General features: G+C 40.1%; 1 protein-coding gene and 1 pseudogene across 2 annotated transcripts; both read right to left on the bottom strand.

Moving 5' to 3' along the window:
* Window positions 1–627: 627 nt before the first annotated feature.
* LOC148295480 (putative LRR receptor-like serine/threonine-protein kinase At1g51860) lies at window positions 628–6,908 on the bottom strand. Its single transcript, XM_088250199.1, is given in 8 exon segments — window positions 628–889; window positions 5,029–5,100; window positions 5,194–5,265; window positions 5,362–5,500; window positions 5,608–6,083; window positions 6,179–6,615; window positions 6,618–6,727; window positions 6,821–6,908. Coding segments are annotated over 8 exon segments (1,656 nt in total).
* A 6,790-nt stretch (window positions 6,909–13,698) lies between these two features.
* On the bottom strand, window positions 13,699–22,568 carry LOC110773982 (putative leucine-rich repeat receptor-like protein kinase At2g19210; annotated as a pseudogene). Its single transcript, XR_015834413.1, has 14 exons — window positions 22,517–22,568; window positions 21,908–22,441; window positions 21,311–21,789; window positions 21,060–21,198; window positions 20,909–20,980; window positions 20,706–20,777; window positions 20,529–20,609; window positions 20,272–20,316; window positions 19,129–19,235; window positions 18,800–19,020; window positions 18,581–18,710; window positions 18,424–18,486; window positions 18,108–18,299; window positions 13,699–14,149 (listed from the first exon to the last, which is right to left on the bottom strand). The product of XR_015834413.1 is annotated as a putative leucine-rich repeat receptor-like protein kinase At2g19210 (transcript).
* Window positions 22,569–24,294: the final 1,726 nt, after the last annotated feature.

The raw sequence follows: 24,294 nt of genomic DNA, 5'->3' as shown, positions 1-24,294 counted from the left end.
TATTAATTGTTTTATAGTTATGAATCGAAAAGATCCTGCGTGGAAGTATGCAAAAGAAATAGAGGGGGAAAAAAACTTGAGATGCACATTTAGTACTTATATTTAATTATATTTAAAAGATTGTTATGGTTCAATAAGAATTAGTTGTACAATTTAATTGTATTGTATTATTCATAAATTTTTCTTACTAAAATAAATTAATGTTCAAAAGGCTTACGCCTCAATGCTTCAAGGCTTACGCCTCACGTAGCACTACTAAAAACGCCTCGCCTATATGCCTCGCCTTTGAAAACATTGATTAATATTGCACAGGCTGTCAGCTTCTTACTTCTTGTTTAAAGAAGCTGCATAATTGATTACGAAATATTTGCAACTCGTACATATTACATAATTTGGCATCTGTTACAAAAAAGATTGAATAACTTCCAAAAAAATATTGTCAAAAAGAAAAGTAACTACTAGCATCTCAATTCCCATTATTCTGCCCAACAGAGTGATAATTTTGCACAGCAGTCAAACTCTTAGACGCTATCTCAATGGAGTTTCCCGACTCAATGTCCCCGCTCTGCTTTGTTCAACCCAGTTGTGTTGCCAAACACTCCTTTAGTCCCACCACTACCTCCTTACTCATGGTTGGCCTTTTGCTGGGATCTGTAATTCACATTCAATTGCTATTTTCACATCTTTCCTGACAGAGTTAATGTTGAAAGTTTCATCTAACCGGGGATCAACGACTTTTGGAAGCATAGAATCAACCCATTTCTTAATGTGAATTGCTTCTGTTGTCTTGGAGAAAACAGGTTGACCTGTGATAACCTCCAGCAGTACAATCCCGAAGCTATAAATATCAGCTTTCTCATTAAACAGGTATGACTTCTTCTTGGTGTACCTTCAAGCCAACAACAACCCAAAGAAAATCATATAGTGTCTTCATTCTCAATTCTTGTTACATTTATCTATTTAATTTAAGTTTGTTTGAAGGATATAACTTTCGACTTTGAATAATAAAGCTGGCATGCAAACCACAACAATAATACTAGAGAAATCAGAAATTTAAATCAAGAAGCCCGAGATGTGTACAAAAAAACAAATGTATTATTGAAAAATATATGCATACGTGTATAATACGAATATTAAACATGAAAATGCTAAATTCTTTATATGGGTAATAACTTTGGCAAAGTAAAAAAATCAAAGGGGACAAAGGAGACTTGGGTAATGTTCTAATAGTAATGGATAATGCTTTAAACTACTCTTATCAATAAAAGAAAATTGGGGAGAAAATTGTTTAAAAAAAAAAAAAGATCCTAGTATATATATACTATTTAAATATATATATATATGAGTATAGCCGCTCGGCTATACTATTTATTAAAACAATTTATAAAAAATCCGCGTACAGCTGCCCGGCTATACTATTTTGAAAAAAAAAAACCCACGTATAGCCGATCGGCTATACTATTTATAAAAAAAAAAAAAAATAGGACAAGCCCAGCGCCCGCCTAGCGATCCGGTGGCGAGGCGTGAAAACAGGTATAGCCGCGCGGCTATACTATTTTAAAAAAAAGCTATGCTATTTACGGGAGAAAAAAAAGGGACCTGGCTAGTGCTTAGGTGCTCACGTGTCAAAACAAGTATAGCCGTTCGGCTATACTATTTTTTCTATAAAAAAAAAATACCGTAGTAAATCCGCCCGCCTATACGATATTTTTTTTCCACGCGGCGCTATTATGAGATTTTCTATTTAAACCCCACACTTCTCTTAGTTCACCCCATGTTCTAAGTTCACCCCAACTTTTAATTTAAATTTTCAAAATTTCTAAGAAAACCCCACTATCTTCCCAAACTACCCTTAAATACACCCCAAGTTGAAAAAAAAAAGAAAAAAAAGAAATTTTCTATTTAAACCCCACAAGCTACCCTCAGAGGAGGAAGTACGTTCTATGCATGAGAACTTTTGTAATGCCTTCAAGAATGTGTATTAACCCAATACACAATAATAAAGAAATCCTTCATCACTCACATAATGCAATTTCAGAAGAAAGGTAAGTTTGTACTTCTTAATTGGGTTTCAAGAAAACGCTTTTTGGCTGTGGGATAGCTTTACTGCTACGTGTTAGCAAAACTATGCCAACTTCCCTACATTATATCCTATTTGTATATACATTTTTGTTGATCAGAATGTGCATGGTATACAATCAGAATGGACTTCCTTTCGTTTGTTAGGTGGACAACAAACTCCTGTTCCATGGACTCTTTGTATGATATAGACCTCATATCAGGCACTGTACCAGTAATTTTGGACAATTCAAAAATGTGGTGTCGAGTGGTGGCAACAAGTATGAAGTTGGGAGGTAGAGGAGCTGCCCATGTGGAAGGAGGAAATCGTGTTGATCTTAGGGAGAACAGTAATCTGGCAATACGATGTAGAGGAATTTGCATTTTTCTAAAACTTAATATAAGAGTGGTGGGGTGTGTGGGGTGTGTGTATAGATGTACTAGGGTTAAGTATTAAGTTGGATGACCTTTTTTGTCTTTTTACACAATAATAAAACTTACAGCTTAATGATTTAAATATTGGGGTGAACAAAGAGAAGTGCGGGGTTTACTATTTAGTAAAAAAAAAAAAAAAGGGTGATCCACATTTCAAAAGAACGGAAAAGATGTTTGTCTGATGAAGAATATATATGATTTCCAATTCAACAAACGGCTACAGCTTTTACACCCTATTACATATTAATACTATACGAAAGAATGAAGTTATCTATTTATATTGGACAAAAACCCTAGTCAGCAGAGTCAATCAATCCAAGCGAAGTTCCCAGAAAAGTAAAAGATCGTGATCAATCGATCAAGAGTAACCTAGTTATTATGCTTTGGTAAAACTAAATGACCAAAGCGCTCCTGCAACATAGCTACCATAACCATCAATGAAGTATAACATTTTATAGTTCTTTTTTTGTTGTTGTAATACATTTAGAATAATGATTATATGGTCTAGTGACATCCAATCTTCATTTTATTGGAGAATTCTGGAGTTCAATCTCATTAACGATAGTTGTTGAATAAAAAGAAAAAGATGAACGAGAACCAACCAAGAAGAGTCACACTCCCCCAACCATTTAGGATCTTTTGACTTCTATCAATAGCCGCATAACATGTACACAAGTGGTCATATGATAATCTAAACCCAATCTCGATGTGACATGTATACTCCCATATCATGTGATAAGTGATTGATTAAGAAATGTGGTCAGTATAACATTCTTCTTTTATATAATAGTGCCCAAGTTGTCCATGACTGTTCCTAAATTTTTTGACTGGTCTTGGGTACGGCTTTTGGTACCTATTTGAATGAATGGATATTGTTCGCACCACTTTGCAAAACCCAAGGGAGGTGTCGTATAGCAGTGTAGCTCGGAAGTCCGAGTGTCGTATCCACAGAGAGCGGTGTAAAGATAACAGAGCTGAAAAAGAACAATTATGATTGAAAAGTAGATTTATGCAAGATTTGATTTAAAGAAAATTTAATTGATTAAAACACTAAGGCATTGGGTTTCCACTTTTAACATAAGCATGCAACTCTTAATAATTTGATCCACAAAATATTTTCCATTGTAGTTGTTCAAAATAATTAAAGCTCTTTTTAATTTCCTTTAGAAGTATTCTAAGCATAACTTGTACCATTGGCAACAAACTATCAAAAAATAATCTTCATCAAAATTCTATTAATCTTTAGTAATTCTCTTCTCTTTTAAAAGCATGAAAGTTTTTACTACACAATGGGAAAAACATGATTGAACCCATGAAATAGAATATCAAACATTCATCAATTAATTAAAAAGAAAACTACAAATTCCATTTGAACAAAAACTACAAATTCACATTAAAGCTTAAGTTTGGATCAAACTAATAAAAATTACACACTTATATTAAAAGCTTTCTCCCTAGCCTTAGCTAGGGAGTTAGTTCCCCATAATAAAATTAAACTAAAAACAGAAATTAAAACTTAGAAAGATGGAGGGAAGAGAGAAAGCTCAAGAGTTGTGGAGCTTGGTGTGATTTTACAATGCCATAGCTCCTCCTATTTATAGGAAAATGGGAGCAATTCTAAATTCATTAAATCCCTCCATTCATGAATTCAATATGTATTCCACTTGCATCAAACCAATTGCCAATTTGCTTCCATTACTTATTCCATAGTGTTGATGACTCCATTCTCCAAATTCTTCATCTTTCAATGCACAACCGTAACCCATCTCTTCATTGTTTCTTCTTTTCTTCAATTGTTGCTCCACTTCTACTTGCTTTTGTTTATTCAATCTTTTCTTTTGGTTAAGTGTTGCACCTCTTCTCATCATCCTTCATTTCATTTGCTTAACTCACAATTTTAATAGTTCATGATTCCACATCTTCAAGCCACCATCATGTTTGTTGCTTCATCCACTCCATGCATGAATTGAATATGTCTTCCACTTGAACACTTGATCATGCACTTACATGCATTTCTCTTCTCTTTGGCAAGGTGGTGCATCTTGCAATCTTTTTAATAAATCTTGCCACCATTTGCCTACTAGCATCCAATAATCTTCTTCAACCTTAAGATAAAATAATGAAATCATCATCAATTATGTAATGGGTATGTAAGCAAGTGCAAAAGTGAAAAACAAACCTAATTAACTAAAATTGTAAGAAAATCAATTACTAACAAATATATTTAGGGATAATAAATGTGATAGTTTATGTGCTCATCAGATATGGTTTCCATGATCCATACTTACAGGCTAGCCATTAATGGAAAGGATGCGAATCTCTACATTAATTGACTGATCTTAGATTAATCTTAGTCCACGACAGGGCTGGTTCTACTCAAATGTTTTCTTTTTGTCTGACAACTCAAATGTATGTGGAAGTGGCTGACTTTAGTGGGTCAACGGTAAATTAATCACTAATCTTTCACCATACTTTGTTTGTAACAAAAGATTCGTAGGTTTTCCCTCCCCAGATACAGGTAACCAAATGACTTACATGACATTTAAGTCTGGCAATTGAGACAAAAAGTCAGGAATTGGTCCTGTCAAGTTGTTGTTTGATAAATCCCTGAAATGAACAGCTCAATTTATTTAAATAAAATTCTGATCATGTGCTGTCTGCCTTCTGGTAACTTATTCACAGGAAGACATATATACTCACAATGTCTGAATCACTGTAAGGTTGAATATAGAAGGAGCTATCTCCCCTGTTAATCCGCTCGAGGACAAGTCCCTACAGATTGCATGTTCCATAAATTTAAATTTACTACGTACCCATAAGTGGAATGGGAACGAAAATTTCAGTAACTTTGTTTGAAGGCATACTTACAAGGATATGATTCTTGGGGACTCATTTTCAGGATAGCTACACTTTACACCTTCCCACAAGTAAGCTTGAGGGGCACATGGATCTCCTTGCCAGTTCTTTTTAATCTTATACGTTGACTTGATGTTGTTGATTGCGTCAACTAATTAAAACATTTTCAGAATCAAACAGAAAATCTCATCTAAATCAATCATATACATATAAACACTAAACAGAGAGTAATGAAAGGTAGTGTAAGGAAAGACTTACAATCTTCTGGGTTTGTTTCTAACTCTAAGAATTCCTTCAACGTGTAAATCTCAATGGCGTTCAGGATGGGTGGAAGGGTAGAGTTCTCTGCCTTACGGATTGAAAAATTATATTGTCCTCCACTAAAAGCGGCAGGGTTAAAAATAGTATTTGTGTACAAGTAATCAGGAGCAAATAACTCATAAAAGACCCGCCCGTTCCTAGTAATGTATTGCAGTCTGGATTGGTTTGCTCGTAGCTTTTCAACTTCTGCAAAGTGCATGTATACATAGTATGATGCCTTGTCATCAGCAGGCAGCCAGAAGAAATCCAAGGAAGCATTCACACGTTTTGGCGTTGCAGCAGTACGCATCACAATAGGAGGTGGTTGGTAATCATTGCTAGATCCAGAGTCAATGGTCTGTGATGTACTTAATTGTGTCCAATCATCACGGTCATAGGCATACCAGAAGCGATCATGAACATCGAATGGATACCTAAATAGATTTTGATATTTCATCAGTCTCATTAGCAATTAAAAGTTGACCAGGTATATGTTCATCATCTAACTCCTAGGAGATTAGGCACTCACCTGTATCCTTCAAAATCAGTTGGTACTTGACCAGTATCAAATCGCATCTCAAGCGCCAACGACCCCACTTGTGTTGGATAAGATGCATTAAGTAAAGGCCTGAGTTCTATTGCTGATATAAATGGAACGCCAGAGCCTGTGTTCACAAGACAGACATGTATGTAGCTTCGCAGCGGGACATGTATAAGCTCTTTGTGTGCTTCTGCTACGGAGGCATTCTCAAACCGTATTGACTCCCATAAGTTAGCTCCAAGATGGAGTTCAAACTCAGGTGCTTTTTCTTGGCCATCATAATTCCCATAAACAAAACTTGCTCTGATCAAATATTTGATGCCACTTGTGACGTTTATGTTGTAGCAGTTCCTGGTTCCTTCAGGGAAGCTCCTTAGAGACCAGTAGGGTTGTTGATAGTCATCTGATCTCTAAACTCATTCAACATGGATTTACTTTCACCGGTGTCTATGAAGCTTGCATCTGAAATGTAGCGAATTTTTGTTTTCGTTTCGGTATAGCTAACTTTCTGCAGGCCACAATCTATGCTAATGAATTCTGAGATAGACATACACATACAAAAAGACAGAGAAGCCTTCATTAGCTATGTATATATTATAGATAACATTATTTCCTTCAAAATATTCCTACCTGATTGATCATCCTGGGCACGAACTAGGAGCAGAAGACTAAGACCAAGGTGCAGTGTGAAGAGGAATTGCTTGACTGTACGCGACATCATTAAACTTTGAGAAGCTAGACACAGATTTAAGCAAGACATAAATGTTGGTCCTTTCTTAACCACATTTAGCTTATCACCGTCATATAAAGTACTCTTTACATTCTCTCTCTGTTTTTTCTTAAAAAGAAAATTAAGCACTATTTAAATCAGCTCGTTCAAAGCCTTCCTTCTGTGGAAAAACATGTCACATTCTTGGCTTCTTCCCTCCAGTTGTCCTCCTAACCATGGAAATTCTTAAAAAGTCAAATGTACGTATATTTTTTTTCACTAAGAAATAAATTAATGACGAAATTTCGGTTATGTCCTTGAATTAGCCATCGATACAATAGAATAAAATCAACTGACAGGTTGGGGCCAAAATACAAGATGTTGACTCTGTTGGAGTTGGCTCGACTAAACGAAGGAAAGAAGGAAGCAGCCCAGCATGCAGGTGCTCGAGCGGAAACTGCAGGCGCTCGAGCGGCAGAGGCGTCTTGGCGCAGTCGCTCGAGCGGACCTGCAGGCGCTCGAGCGGATCGCGATTTCTTGTTTCAAAACAGGTCGGTTTTTTGGCCTAGTTTTGGGAGGTTTTTTAGTTTCCTATTCCTTGTATGATTGTGCTAAAGGCCTATACATATAAATAGGTACTTTAGACTAGGGTTTAGAAGAGGTTCAAGATATACAAACCTAGGGTGAGAGAAAAAGAGATCTAGAGAGAGAGAGATCAAAGGGAGTTCTTTATTGTAACCAAAGGGATTTTTCTCATACTAGTGAATTTTCTCGGGGATCACCGGAGAGGACGTAGGCACGATGCCGAACCTCTATAAATTCTTGTGTGTTCTTGTGTGTGTTTGCTTTTGTGGTTTCGTGTGCGATTTATCTTTGCGTAGCTTGTGTTGTGATTGTTGCGTAGTCCATCAACGACAAGGTCTTGGAAGTGTTTACGCACAACAAGTGGTATCAGAGCCGCGGTTGCGGCGGGCGTTGGTTTATGCCTAAGTGCTCTTATAACTTTAAGAGCGGCGGTGTGTTGAAGATGGCAGACGACAAGGACGAAGAATGTTCCGGTACTAAGTCACAACGGGTATCAAGCACAAAGGTGGAGTTAAAGCCGTTCACCGGCAAGGAGAACTTCACGCTTTGGCAAAGAAGAATGAAGCATGTTCTTAAGCAGCAGGGTCTCAGCAAAGTTTTGGAAGGCAAGGAAAAGAAGCCAGTAACCATGACAGATGCAGAGTGGGATGACCTAGACGAGCTTGCTAGAGGATCCATCGAACAACATCTAACTGATGAGGTGTTGTGTAATGCGATGGAAGACACCGCAAAGCAAACATGGGAAAAGCTAGAAGAGATGTTTGCGTCAAAATCATTGTCCAACAAGCTTTTCTTGAAGGAAGAGCTTCACTCTCTTAAGATGGAGGAGGGCGCAAGCATGATGGAGCACGTGAGCGCCTTTAATAGGTGTATTGCTGACTTGCAGAGAATGGATGAGGTTTATAATTCGGAAGACAAGGCCGTGATGTTGTTGACATCCCTGCCACCGTCTTATAAACACTTTCGCACGACGCTTATGTTCGGGAAGGGAACCTTGAAGTATGAAGAGGTCATGCAAGACATCCTGACGCATGACAGAATGGTTCAACGTTCCGGTGGAGTCTCTCAAGATGAAGGTCTTGTGGTCAAGTCCGGAGAGAGAGGTAGATCGAGCAAGCGTGAGGGCAAGAAGAGCAATAAGGGAAGGTCAAAATCCAAGGCGAAAGATGGTTGTTTCGAGTGTGGGTCAAAGGATCATTGGAAGAAGAATTGCCCTACATGGCGAGAGAAGAGAAACAAAGGGAAGAAGCCGGATGAAGCCGGGGTCGCGGAAGAGAGCGACGGTGAGCTTTTACTTACTAATAGCATTGTTAATACTGATGCACTTGCTATTACTTCCAGGGCTTCTGCTTCTGATTGGATTTTGGATTCCGGGTGCTCGTATCACATGTGTTCAAACAAGTCTTGGTTTGACACATATGAGACGGATAATGACGGCGAAGTTATGATGGGGGACGGCTCAGTTTGTAGAGTCGAAGGAACAGGTACAATCAAGGTGAAGATGCATGACGGCGTGGTTAGAACATTGGGTATGGTTAGGTACATACCTAAGCTGAAGAAGAATCTCATCTCCCTGGGTACTTTTGACAAGAATGGATATTCGTACAAGTGTATGGGAGGAAAACTCATAGTTTCGAAGGGTTCACTCGCGATTATGAAAGGGGAGATTCAACCTAACTGCCTGTATCGACTATGTGGTACAACAGTGACCGGTGGAGCAGCTATATCTACCAAGAAGAACTCAGAAGATGATACTCAGCTTTGGCATTTGAGGCTAGGGCACATGAGTGAGCGAGCCATGCAAGAGTTGCACAAACGGAAGCTTCTAAAGAGCGTGCACAATTGCAAACTTGAGTTCTGCAAGTATTGTACCATGGGGAAGCAGTCGAAAGTGACATTCAAGCTGCAAGACAAGGAAAAGAGGAGCACGGGAGTGCTTGACTATATTCACTCGGATGTGTGGGGGCCCGCGCCAGTTAAGTCATTGGGTGGAGCTCGCTACTATGTTACTTTCTTGGATGATTTTTCTAGAAATGTTTGGGTCTATTTCATGAAGGCGAAATCCGAGGTCTTCACAAAATTCAAGGTGTGGAAGGCAGAAGTAGAGAACCTGACAGGAAGGAAGATCAAGGTCCTTAGGAGTGACAATGAGGGGGAATATAAAGATAGCAAATTTCTGGAGTTTTGCAAGAGCGAAGGTATCAAGAGGCATTTTACCGTGAAGAAGACGCCCCAACAGAATGGAGCCGCAGAGAGGATGAACAGAACTCTCATGGAGCGTGAGAGATGCATGAGGATTCATGCAGGCTTGCCCGAGGCATTTTGGGGGGAGGCGGTTAACCACGCTTCCTATGTGGTTAACCGGTCACCATCAAAGTATCTTGATTTCAAGTGTGCGGAAGAGGTATGGTCTAACAAGTCTATTGAGTATTCTATTTTGAAAGTATTTGGATGCAGTGCCTATGCTCTTATACCTAGTGATGAGAGAACCAAGTTGAAGCCAAAATCTCTTGAATGCATATTCCTCGGGTTTGAGAGTGGTGTGAAGGGTTTCAAGTTATGGGATCCAGTGAACCGGAAGAAGATACTCAGTAGAGACGTTGTCTTTGACGAGAAGACTATGCCTATGATTAAAGTCAAGAAACCAGAGGTGAAGGAGAATGTTTTTGAGACAGAAACAACCGTTACAAAATCATCTAGTAGAGTATTCGGGAGTACTCCGAGTTTGCAGCCAATTGGAGACGTCCATGAAGCAGTGGAGTCCGACACTGAGGTGGAGGAATTTGGGCAACAACAACAGACTCAAGATGAAGAAGAAGAAGAGGCTCAAGATCAGGTGGAGCCGCCATCCATAGCAAGGTCCAGGCCCAAGAGAACCATCAAACCTCCTCAACGGTTTGGATGGGAGACGGACGCAGTTCACTATGCTCTAAACATAAGTGAAGGAGACCCACCTACGTTCCAAGAAGCAGTTGAGAGTGCGGAGTGGGAAAGTTGGATGAGTGCTATGATGGATGAGATGGAATCTCTACACCGGAATTCCATTTGGGAGTTGGTCCCTAAACCCAAAGACAGAAAGGTGATTGGCTGCAAGTGGGTGTTTAGGAAGAAGGAAGGAATATGTGAGAAGGAGCCAACTAGATTCAAAGCTCGTCTAGTGGCTAAGGGATACTTACAGAAGGAAGGAATTGATTATGATGAGATTTTTTCCCCGGTTGTAAAGCATACTTCTATACGGTTATTGCTCTCCATAGCAGCACAGTGGGACATGGAGGTGGAGCAAATGGATGTGAAGACAGCTTTTCTCCATGGAGACTTAGAGGAAGATATCTACATGAGTCAACCTCAAGGGTTTGTTGAAGCAAGTAAGGGAAATCTGGTTTGCAGGTTGAAGAAGTCTTTGTATGGGCTCAAGCAATCTCCAAGACAGTGGTACAAGCGCTTTGACAATTATATGCTGCGGATTGGGTATAGAAGATGTGAATCGGATTGCTATGTGTATTCTCATGTGTTCAAGGATGGGAAGATCATTCTGTTACTACTTTATGTGGATGATATGCTGATTGCGTGTCAAGATATGTCAAAGGTTCAAGAGTTGAAGATCCAACTTGGGAAGGAGTTTGACATGAAGGATCTTGGACCCACACAAAAGATCCTAGGAATGGAAATAAGGAGAGACAGAGATGAGGGCAAGTTGTGGCTGTCACAAAGCAAGTACATAGCTAAGGTACTCGAAAGATTCAATATGTTGGATTGCAAGCTCGTGTCTACTCCTTTGGCGGAGCACTTCAGGCTAAGTGCCCAAGAGAGTCCTTCTAGTGACAAAGAGAAGGATGAGATGAGTAATGTTCCGTATGCAAGCGCAGTAGGGTGTCTCATGTACGCAATGGTTTGCACACGCCCCGACTTGGCTCAAGCTGTGAGTGTAGTTTCAAGATACATGGCAAATCCGGGCAAGCAACACTGGAATGCGGTGAAGTGGATTTTCAGGTATTTGAAGGGCACCAAGAGGTTTGGGATTTTGTTTGAAAGACAACAAAGAAAGGCATGTGTGTTGGGATATGTGGATTCAGATTATGCGGGAGACTTAGACAAGAGAAGGTCCACCACAGGGTATGTTTTCGTTTGTGGTGGAGGACCGATTAGCTGGAGAGCGGTGCTACAATTAGTCACTGCATTGTCTACTACTGAAGCGGAGTATATGGCACTAACGGAGGCTTCTAAGGAAGCATTATGGTTGCAAAGATTGACACAAGAGTTCGGGATAGCTCAAGACCTGGTGGTGATTAAGTGTGACAGTCAAAGTGCTATATGTTTGGCCAAGAACCAAGTGTATCATGGAAGATCCAAACATATTCATATACGGTACCACCGGATAAGGGATTGGGTGAACAATGGGGACATTGCGATAGAGAAGGTTCATACAGATGAGAACGCTTCAGATTGCTTGACCAAGCCAGTTACAGCTGAGAAGTTCAGACATTGTTTGAGCTTGCTCAATCTTGTTACATGCTGAAGATTGAGGTGGAGCTCTTGGGAGTTACTAGAACGATTTCCAAGAGGTTTGAAGATGTTCTAGGGATCAATGGTTTTCACAAAGGTGTTTAGGCTCGCCAAGGTGGAGATTGTTGGAGTTGGCTCGACTAAACGAAGGAAAGAAGGAAGCAGCCCAGCATGCAGGCGCTCGAGCGGAAACTGCAGGCGCTCGAGCGGCAGAGGCATCTTGGCGCAGTCGCTCGAGCGGACCTGCAGGCGCTCGAGCGGATCGCGATTTCCTGTTTCAAAACAGGTCGGTTTTTTGGCCTAGTTTTGGGAGGTTTTTTAGTTTCCTATTCCTTGTATGATTGTGCTAAAGGCCTATACATATAAATAGGTACTTTAGACTAGGGTTTAGAAGAGGTTCAAGATATACAAACCTAGGGTGAGAGAAAAAGAGATCTAGAGAGAGAGAGATCAAAGGGAGTTCTTTATTGTAACCAAAGGGATTTTTCTCATACTAGTGAATTTTCTCGGGGATCATCGGAGAGGACGTAGGCACGACGCCGAACCTCTATAAATTCTTGTGTGTTCTTGTGTGTGTTTGCTTTTGTGGTTTCGTGTGCGATTTATCTTTGCGTAACTTGTGTTGTGATTGTTGCATAGTTCATCAACGACAAGGTCTTGGAAGTGTTTACGCACAACAGACTCAACAACCGAAGTCCAGAACACGGCTGTTTCAGTTGAAACTTGAAATGCATATCCCCCTTGCAAGAAGAGGTCGCTGAAATATCCGTTACCATTAGATTAATCTTGACTTGAGTGGGTCAATGGGCTTGAAAGATCCATTATGAGTTTTTTTTTTTTTCAGTCTTAAACCACTACTAATTTTTAATATCCCATCATTTTTAAACTACGGATAATAATGAGTGGATTTATTAATATTGCATCTTCCAAGCATTATCAAGAAAAAGAAAAGCACTGCAAAGGACCCACTAGTGCAGTCGTTTGGAGTAATTGCTCTCCCAGACAAGGTACTAGGTTCGAGTCCTAGCATCCATGTTGTGTGTGTGAGTTTAGTGTATTATCTCCCCTCTCAATAGAAAAGGTCCTCAAAAGAAAAAGAAAAGCACTTATCAACTATATGCTAAGCCCAAGTAGCATGGATGACATGAGTAACAAATCCTAATTTTCAAATTGTGATAATAGTGGTATGTATTACTCTAATGTGAGACTTACACATCATGACTTGTATCACGCCAACCACACTAACAATTCAATACAATCCTAGGCAACGAAAAATTAATTTGTTAAAAGTTTTTTCATTTTGTCTTGTGGCTGAAGATAAAAACAGGGGAGTTTTTTTTTGTAAGCTTTCGGTTAGCTTCTATTTCATTTCTTGGAGGAGACTTTTATTATTCTCCCTCTCATCTCAAGTCTTCTTGCACAGCTCGTACACTTTTTCTTTATACACATCAAACCTTTTCATATTAGTACATGCCTCTCTCTCCAACTTTAATTTAATAGAGCATATAGATGTTTTCTATCACATTAAGTTTAATACAATTAGTTATTACATATTAATACAACAAATAGCACATTAAGTTTGACAAAAGGATCATTAACTTTAATGCCAATGGCATATGCATATTACTAGTTGAAGAAGAGCTACATGATTTGAAGTACATGTGCTAGGTCTTATTGATTTTACGCATAAAAAAAGAATCGATCTAAAAAGAAAATGGAGGAAATTAATACATCCCAACTCCCATTATTTGATCTAGCTAAGCAATAGTTCAACTACCTAACCGAGGGATTTGTTAACTCAATGGAATTTGTGAACTCAGTTTCATGGCTCTGCCTTGTTCCAGCAATCTCTGTTGTCAAACTCTCCTTTAGTTCCACCACCACCTGACTCATGGTTGGCCTTTTTATAGCATTTGGAGATACACATGCCATTGCTATCTCCACAGCCTTCCATACAGCGTTCGTGTTGAAGTGTCTCTCCAACCTCGGATCAACAATGCCATAAATGTCTCCTTCTGCAAGCATGGAGCTCACCCACCGACTGATGTGAATTCTTTCATGTTCCCTTGATGAGTAAACAGGTCGACAGGAGATAATCTCCAACAGCACAACCCCGAAGCTATAAACATCACTTTTCTCGTTCAACCTGTTTGATAGGTTGTGTTGGAAAAATGGCTCACATTAAGTATGCAAGTGAAGGAGGAAGCGACCGGTCGCTGGGTATTTGCGACCGGTCGTTTTGAAGCAGATTCGAAGCCTGGAGGAGAAGCTGGAAGTCGCGAAAAGCGACCGGTCGCAAGGTGCAAGCGACCGGTCTCTTTCAGACAGATTGCAATGCGACCGGTCGCCAGGAACGTGCGACCGGTCGCCAGGCTGCTGTGCTGTTTTCTTCCACGCGTTTTTCAAGAGGCCTTCACATGTATTGGTTCCCTACCTAATCCCTCGGGCCTTTAAGGTGTGTTATGGGTTCTAGGAGGTCTAGCAAGGTGCTGGAAAAGCTGGAGCACCATTGAATGAGGATTGTTGACTTGTTTCAAAGAGTACCTACCTTATAGCTCTAGATAGGGTGGCTGAAGTTGCAGCTATCAATGACTAGCCTTTGGTCTGCCCAAGTTGTGGTCCATGTTAGGTAACCAAGGGCAGAACGTGGGAGGAAAGAAGGAGTCTCTTCTGAAGTCCAAAGGCTTGTGTATTAAAGGGAAGAGGAAGCAAGACAGCATGTGTGGTTAATCTCAAAGTTGTCAAGTAGCTGGGGGCTATTGTGTTCAAAGGGAGGTTATCTCACCAAGGGAGGAAGAGAGAGAGGGCAATCAGTTCAAGAGAGAGCTGAGTTGGGTCTTGAGTGTCTAGACACCAAAAGAGGGAAACACCAAGTGTGAGAGAGTGTTCATAAGTGCATCAAAGTGTTGAGCAAAGGGTGAGAGAGAAAAGAGAGCTTGGGAGAGAATAGAGTTCTAAGGGGGTTTCTTTGTAAACCAAAGTTGTAACTTATTCTTTCATTAGTGAATTTCTCAAGGGGATCACCAAGAGGATGTAGGCAATTGCTGAACCTCTAAAATACTTGTGTCACTTTGTGCTTGGTTGGTTTCTCAAGTGTGTGTGTGTGTGATTCATCCATCCTTGTGTGTGTCACAAAGTCCATCAACAACAAGATCATTAGGGGAGTGAGTGAAAGTGTTTGTCCATTTTCACAACAAGTGGTATCAGAGCTGAGTTTGAGCAGCAAGTTCTAGTGTGTTGAAGATGGCAAGTGACAAGGAAGGTGAAGAAGGAGGTAGCTCTTTGCAGCAGAGGCAACCACAATCTGTCACCATGAAGGTGGAGTTGAAGCCTTTCACAGGGAAGGAGAACTTCACACTATGGCAAAGGAGGATGAAGTCAGCCCTTACACAACAAAATCTCAGTGTTGTCTTGGGAGGCAAGGAGAAGAAGCCAGCAACCATGACAGACGCGGAGTGGGGTGTTCTAGACGAGTTGGCTAGAGGAGCCATCGAGAACTACATCACCGATGAGGTGCTCATCAATGTGATGCAAGACACAGCGAAGCAAACATGGGAGAAGCTCGAAGAGATGTTTGTAGGGAAGTCGCTGTCCAACAAGCTCTTCCTCAAGGAAGAACTCCTAAATCTTCGGATGGAGGAGGAAGGTAATCTAATGGAGCATTTGAGCAGCTTCAATAGATGTGTTGCTGATTTGCAAAGGATGGAAGTGTTGTATGATACGGAGGATAAGGCACTCATGTTTCTAACATCCTTGCCTCCGTCTTATAAACATTTCCGAACAACGCTTATGTTTGGGAAGAGTACTTTGAAGTTTGAGGAGGTGGTGCAAGATGTGATGACGCATCACCGGATGTCCCAACGTTCGGAGGAAAACTCTCAAGACACGGGTCTATTCGCAGGGAATCGTTCAAGCAAGCGTGAAGGCAAGAGAAGCAACGGGAGGAATTCTAAGTCCAAAGACAAAGAAGGGTGCTTCGAGTGTGGGTCTATGGATCATTGGAAGCAAAATTGTCCGGTATGGAAGGAGAAGATGAAGAAAGCCGGAAGTTCAGCAAATGTATGTGATGATGACATTTGTGATGAAGTCTTGACGGTTACGGAGGAGAGTAACGGGGAAGTCATGGCTAGCTCTTCGGGTAAGGGCTCAAGTTCTGCTTCAAGTTGGATTTTGTGATTCCGGGTGCTCATATCATGTGTGTGCAAATAAGTTGATGTTTGACACATGTGAGGAAAGGAAGTCATAGCAAGTTTTTTCTTGCATGCAAGTTCATCATCAAGGGTGCTTGATTTCAAAGGTGCAGAAAGTGAAGTCAAGACAAGGGATGAGGAGGAGAATGTTGTTGAAGGGAAACTTCTTGCCAAGGTGGTCATGGGAGTCTCCATTTGAGGTGGAGCTTGACACAAGGGCTGAAGAAGGAGGGCAACAACAACAAACTCACAAAGGGGTTCTACTTGAGGTGGAGCCATCATCAAGTGCAAGGTCCGGGCCCAAGGAATCCATCAAACCATCCCTAGGTTTTGGATGGATGGACCAAGAAGTTCCAGCCACGTTTCGAAGTGCTAGAGGGAGCATGAACCGGGAAAGTTGGAGAGGTGCATAGATGAAAAGAAAGGTGTTCTTAAATCCAAGAGCAAGGAGTGCTAAGTGGGGATTTAGTGAACAAAGGTTTGGTATGTGTTTTGCATATCAAGGGAAGTCCATGATTCAAGGTTCCAAGATGACAAGGAGCAACGAATTTGGCAAGGGGGAACTCTTTTATGCACAAGAGGTCCAGGTTACTCAAGTCTATGCTTGAGAGGAGCATCTTCCACCAAAGGTGCATTGAGGCAAAGAGGTTGATTGCCATGGTGGAGTTCTTGGAAATTACTAGAACGATTTCTAAGAGGTTTAAGAGGTTTTAGATTTCAACAATGGTCCATGGGATGATTAATAGTTCGCCAAGGTGGAGATTGTTGGAAAAATGGCTCACATTAAGTATGCAAGTGAAGGAGGAAGCGACCGGTCGCTGGGCATTTGCGACCGGTCGTTTTGAAGCAGATTCGAAGCCTGGAGGAGAAGCTGGAAGTCGCGAAAAGCGACCGGTCGCAAGGTGCAAGCGACCGGTCTCTTTCAGACAGATTGCAATGCGACCGGTCGCCAGGAACGTGCGACCGGTCGCCAGGCTGCTGTGCTGTTTTCTTCCACGCGTTTTTCAAGAGGCCTTCACATGTATTGGTTCCCTACCTAATCCCTCGGGCCTTTAAGGTGTGTTATGGGTTCTAGGAGGTCTAGCAAGGTGCTGGAAAAGCTGGAGCACCATTGAATGAGGATTGTTGACTTGTTTCAAAGAGTACCTACCTTATAGCTCTAGATAGGGTGGCTGAAGTTGCAGCTATCAATGACTAGCCTTTGGTCTGCCCAAGTTGTGGTCCATGTTAGGTAACCAAGGGCAGAACGTGGGAGGAAAGAAGGAGTCTCTTCTGAAGTCCAAAGGCTTGTGTATTAAAGGGAAGAGGAAGCAAGACAGCATGTGTGGTTAATCTCAAAGTTGTCAAGTAGCTGGGGGCTATTGTGTTCAAAGGGAGGTTATCTCACCAAGGGAGGAAGAGAGAGAGGGCAATCAGTTCAAGAGAGAGCTGAGTTGGGTCTTGAGTGTCTAGACACCAAAAGAGGGAAACACCAAGTGTGAGAGAGTGTTCATAAGTGCATCAAAGTGTTGAGCAAAGGGTGAGAGAGAAAAGAGAGCTTGGGAGAGAATAGAGTTCTAAGGGGGTTTCTTTGTAAACCAAAGTTGTAACTTATTCTTTCATTAGTGAATTTCTCAAGGGGATCACCAAGAGGATGTAGGCAATTGCTGAACCTCTAAAATACTTGTGTCACTTTGTGCTTGGTTGGTTTCTCAAGTGTGTGTGTGTGTGATTCATCCATCCTTGTGTGTGTCACAAAGTCCATCAACAACAAGATCATTAGGGGAGTGAGTGAAAGTGTTTGTCCATTTTCACAACAGGTTGTACCTTCATGTACAAGTTACAACCATTTGCAAATCAAACATCACATTTTTTAGTTTCTAATATTTGATTTGAATGCTCCAATTAAGGGATGGATAAACTAAAAACAAAAAATCAAAAAAAATTACTTACTCAGGGTCAAGGTAGCCGGGAGTGCCAGCAACGACGGTTGATACATGAGTGTCATCATTAGAGGGGAAAGTTCTGGATAGTCCAAAATCAGATAGCTTGGCTTGGAAATTTTCATTCAGCAAAATATTTGTTAATTTTACATCCCTGTGGATTATTGGTGGCTTACAGCCATAGTGCAGATACTCCAATCCTGCATTTCAAGTTGAGACACCACATCCCAAGAAATGAATTAGAAGAAAAGAAAAGAAAAGAAAAGAAATTAATAGGAGATGCCAGCTAACAAAAATATTGTTACAAATCTTTTAGTTTCAGACCTTGTGCTGCGTCTATTGCTATTTGAAGTCTGTCTTTCCAAGTCAAGATATTTGAGCTGCTACCTGCATCCATAACAAATAAAGAGCCTAAAGTTTAGAAGTATATGAGAAACAGTGAAATTTTGCTACTGAACATGTAATTCAAGTGCAGGTAAACCTGAAAAAAGATGTGCACGCAAGTTCCCACTGGACATGTACTCGTAGACGAGCCCTACCCCAGTCTTATCATTGCAATATCCAACCAGGCTTGTCAAATTTTTGTGATGAACTCTCACAAGAAGATCAACCTGTAATCGAACAGACAAGAATATCTTAGTTTCTAACAAATGATTTGAGCTCAAACCCAATAATATTGTATTTATTTAGCCAAACATGCCTCCGCAAGAAATTGTTGAAATCCTTGAACTGAGGATGGCGAAAGCATCTTGATAGCTAGTTGAGTATCGTTGATGTAGCCATGATAAACATTTCCAAATCCACCTTTTCCAACAATCCGCTTGAAGTTGTTTGTGATCTTAATGATCTCAGAGTATGTAAACTGTCGTTTTGTTGACTCCACTGATGTCCCAATGGTGTCTTTTGCTTCTGCAACAACTCCTAATGCCATATAGAGCCATAATGAAGAAGGTTACACATTAGCATTTTAGGATGTAAACTTTCATCCTATGTATAAAACTATATAGCCATAAATTTATGGAAGTCTACCATGTCTTTTCCTTTTGAAACCCCACCAAGCAGCTGCTGCACATAATAAGAGGACTGAAATTCCAACGATTGACCCTAGTAATGGAATAACAAAATCGTTCTTCTTCCTTTTGTTGGAAAAATGGCTCACATTTAGTATGCAAGTGAAGGAGGAGGCGACCGGTCGCTGGGTATTTGCGACCGGTCGTTTTGAAGCAGATTCGAAGTCTGGAGGAGAAGCTGGAAATCGTGACCAGCGACCGGTCGCAAGGTGAAAGCGACCAGTCGCTTTCAGACAGATTGCAATGCGACCGGTCGCCAGGAACGTGCGACCGGTCGCCAGACGTGCTGTGTCGTTTTTCCATGCGTTTTTCAAGGTGCATTTCACATGTGTTGGTTCCCTACCTAATCCCTCGAGCTTCCAAGAGTTTTATGGGTTCTAGGAAGTTTGGCAAAGTGCCTTAGAAGCTGGAACACCATTTAAATGATGTTTGTTGTCTTGTACCAAAGGGTTTTCTAGGTGGGAGACAAGGGGACAAAGGGTGCATGCTTTATGGCTTGTTTTCTGGTTTGCCTAGCCTTGTGTTTAGTTTGGTAGCTGAAAGCAAGAACGTGAAGGAGTAATTGCAGCCCTCTACTAAGTCCAAAGGTCTGCCTACAAAAGAAAGTGAAGATGCAAGACAAAGTGTGGTTAATCTCAAAGTTGTTAAGTAGCTGGGAGCTATTGTGTTCAAAGGGAGGTTATCTCACCAAGGGAGGAAGAGAGAGAAGGCAATCAGTTCAAGAGAGAGCTGGGTTGAGTCTTGAGTAGTCTAGACACCAAAGAAGGGAAACACCAAGTGTGAGAGAGCATTCACAAGTGCATCAAAGTGTTGAGCAAGGGGTGAGAGAGAAAAGAGAGCTTGGGAGAGAATAGAGTTCTAAGGGGGTTTCTTTGTAAACCAAAGTTGTAACTTATTCTTTCATTAGTGAATTTCTCAAGGGGATCACCAAGAGGATGTAGGCAATTGCTGAACCTCTATAAATTCTTGTGTCACTTTGTGCTTGGTTGATTTCTAAAGTGTGTGAGTGTGTGATTCATCCATTATTGTGTTTGTCACAAAGTCCATCAACAACAAGATCATTAGGGGAGTGAGTGAAAGTGTTTGTCCATTTTCACAACACCTTTTGCAAGAAACAGCTCCAGATAGATTTGGATTTTCGCATAAACTGACATAAAGATGGTTGATTAGTTAAATTTTGATCAATCTAATAGGTACCAATAATATAAGCTCCTCTGTAATATTAGACGCTGATGTTATAATTCTCATGAAAACAGAATTTGGTTACAAAACTGGTGGAAATTTGAAGCAGGCCAAACAAACAAAAACAAAACACACACACAGACACATATTACAGCCATGGTTTTCTACAACGCACACCTTAAAGAGAGCAAACCACTCTTGTTTCTGTCAATTAGTCTAATTGGAACTGAGCCTGTGAGCTTGTTTTTCTCCAGGTTTCTGCAATTGTAAATTAAACACTATATCCATCACCCTGCTTTAGTTTGTAACCAAGGATTTGCAGTTTTGCCCCATATAAAAGTAACAAAAACTTACAGGACATTTAAGTTTGGCAATTGAGACACGAAGTTCGGAATTGGTCCTATCAAGTTGTTGTTTGATAAATCCCTGAAATCAGCTCTACTCAGTTAAAATAAACTGATTGTGCCACATAAAATTCTGATCATATTCTGTGTACCTTCCCATTAATTTGTAAACTCATTTCACAAGTACACAGGAAGGCATATATATGCACTTACAATGTATGTATCATTTCGAGATTGGATATAGAAGTAGCTATCTCCCCTGTCAGTCCGCTTGAGGACAAGTCCCTGCGGATTGCACATACCGTAACTTAATTCATCGAAACATGGAATTTAAATGAAAAATATAAACTGAAGATATACATACAAGGATATGATTCTTGGGGACTCATTTTCACGATAGCTACAGTTTAGACCTTCCCACAAGTAAGCTTGAGGGACACATGGATCTCCTTGCCAGTTCTTTTTAATCTTATAAGTTGACTTGATGTCTTTGATTGCGTCAACTAATTTAAATATTTTCGGAATCAAACAGAAAATCCTCATCAAAATCAATCATACACATGTGCACTAAATTGACAGCAAAAAAATTCGCTCATGTAGGGAAGAATTACTTACCATCTGCTTGGTTTGTTTCTGATTCTGAGAATTCTTTTACCATGTAAAACTCGATAGCATTGAGGATTGGTGGAAGGGTAGAGTTCTCAAACTTAAAGATTGAGAAATTATATTGTCCTCCATTACTGAGAGCTTTAGTGTTGTGACTAGTTACGACGCTCAAGTAATAATTACGAAGAACAAGACTTTTTTCAAAGAGTTTTCCATCCCTATTGATGTACATCTGTCTAGACTGGTTGCCTGGGAGTTTCTCAACTTCTGAAAAGTGCATGTAAACATAATATTCCGTAACATTATCAGAAGGCAGCCACCGAATTTCCAAGGAACCGTTTTTATTTTTCGGTGTGGCAGCTGTGCGCAGGACAATTTCTGGTGGTTGGAAAGGATTGGTATTGTCTATGGTGGATGTGGTAATTAATTGTGTCCAATCATTGTCATAGTAGCCATTCCAGATGTGATCAAAAGCATCATATGGAAACCTGCATAGAGAATAAGACACATTGAGTTCATTAGTATTGTTGGCAGGCGATTTGAAATTAGGACGTCTTCCGACATTGGGAAGAGAAATACTCTCGAGCCCGTGTACTATGTACTCACCTATATGAAGTTAAATTAGAGTTGTGTCAAATCGCATGTCAAGTGCCAAGGATTCCCCTTCTGTTATATAAGATCCATTCAATAAAGGCCTTATTTCTAGAGCTGATATAAATGGGACCCCGGAGCCTGTGTTTACCAGACAAACATGTATGTAGTTTCGGCCAGGGACATGTATGAGCTCCTTGTGTGTGATAGCAGATGCACTCTCCAACTTCACCGAGCTCCATAAGTTAGCTCCAAGATGCAGATCGAATTCAGGAACTTTATTTTGGCCATCATAATTCCCATATACGAAACTTGATCTGATTAAATACTTGTGGCCATCAGTAACATTGATCTCGTAGCAGTTTCTGTTTCCTTCAGGGAAGCTCCTAAGTGACGTGTAGGGCTGTTGATACCTATTTCTGTATTCCGGCAACACGGATTTTCTTTCACCGGTGTCTATGAAGGTTTCGTCTGCAATGTATTTAATGCCCGTTGTCTTTTCAGCATAGCTGGAATTTCCGGCAAGGCCGCAGTCTATGCTAATGAATCCTGAGACAGAAGACACGGATTTTATATAAGATGATGCTATATACATATGTTACCAAAAATGTGTTTTGAACATACCTGATTGATCATCCTGGGCATGAACTAGGAGGAGCATAAGAGCAAAGCCACCAAGCAATGGAAGGCGGAATGGCTTGAATGTTTGCGACATCCTTCAACTTTGGGAAACCAGATTAATATTTGTTGTCATTTTATACAATCAGAATTGCTATTCAAAGTCTAAAGTTGAATGACATTTTAAGGTTAAAGTCGAATGCGAAATATTTTCCGCAACATGCAAGTCTACCGTTCATACCTATCTTTGATAAAGAAAAACAAATTAATGAAGAATTGTGTACGTGTTTTGTGCAATTGTCTTTTCTGTTACAATATTTTCATATTTCTCATAAAACTAATGCTCTTCAATTATTTCTTTTTAAATAATTGAATAAGTGATAACCACGATGAAGGGAACTTTCAGATTTGAGTAAAATGAGGTTCAGTAATTGTGAAATGGGAAACTAGTACGAAAATTCATTAATAATATTTTATTGGGGAACATAAATCTGCGTAGTCTTTAGCCCAGAGCAGGGGTTTATTTGACTTGGGTCGTTTGTATGTGCAGCTCTCGTGCGTATGTTCTGTAGTTAATTTATGACCAATTCGCTTTGACTTGTGTGGAAAATTTTGCCTGCTTTTGAAGGACTGTGGGTCTACGGAAGGCTTGTAAAATAAGGAGGAAGACTTACACATGAATATGACCGAGTGGTAAATATATTTTATTTCATTTTTGTACGCAAGAAAGTTGAAATTACAAACTTGGTCTGACCTTAGACCAATAATAGAACAGAGCTAAAACAAGAGGCCAAACTCATGTGAAAATAACAATGTGCAAGTGTGAGGCGAAGAGCTTAAACCAATATTTGCAGTCTAGAACAGCTTTGGTGGCTGATGATCTCGTGGTCATTGGTCATGATAAACAGAATACTTTTATTACGATAAACATATAGTCCCCTTCCATTAAGGGATCCTTCAAATAATTTTATTTGAGGTATACCCTAAATTCTACGAATATTTTTTTTCCGATGATTCAAACCATCTATTTTTTAAGTTTACATTCAAAGATCATCCTTGCGAAAAATTAGACAAATCGGAAACTGCTTCGACATCCAATTGTATCATACAAAATCAATGAACACGGTGCTTTAAGAAAGTACTAAAATTTCAATAACACAATTGAGTGGTCAAACGATATCGGATTCAAGTATTTTTTGTAGAGATGATCTTTGAATGATTATTTAAAACATAAACGGTTTGGATTGGTGAAATACAATGCGGAGTGAGCCAATTCTAGCTAAAATAGATAGAAAGCTATTATAACAAACCACTTAAAAGGTGTTTCCCCCAGCAATGTTCTCTATTTCGGCTAATCTAAAATATTTTATTATTATTATTTTCTCTTTCTCTTGCAAATCAAATATATTAAAAAGAAAAGTAGAAACCCAACCCCACCAACCTCCCAAATGTCTCTATCTGTCTCCCCCTTTTTCTCTCTCTTTCTCTTTTTCTTCAATTTGGCGAGCCTCCATTTCTCTCTCCTCCTTGCTAGATGTAGAGAGCCAAAAGTTGGTTTTCCAAAATAGAGAGCCAAGTAGGGACTGTTGGAAGGAGGATTTTCCTTATTTTTAGCCAAAGTAGCTAAGGATAAGAGGACAGGGAGTTTGCTGGAGATGCTCTAGAGAAGAACTATTGGTTATGTGATCTCTTTCTTTTGCTTATTGATCCAAATATTAATTTGGTTCATCTTCTTCATTATCGACCATTGTCCTATTATTATTATAGGAGTTACAATTCCTCCT

Source organism: Prunus avium, chromosome 3, assembly GCF_965620075.1.
Source record: "Prunus avium chromosome 3, drPruAviu1.hap1.1, whole genome shotgun sequence".
Lineage (NCBI taxonomy): Eukaryota > Viridiplantae > Streptophyta > Magnoliopsida > Rosales > Rosaceae > Prunus > Prunus avium.
This window is presented reverse-complemented; position numbering and strand designations above follow the sequence as displayed.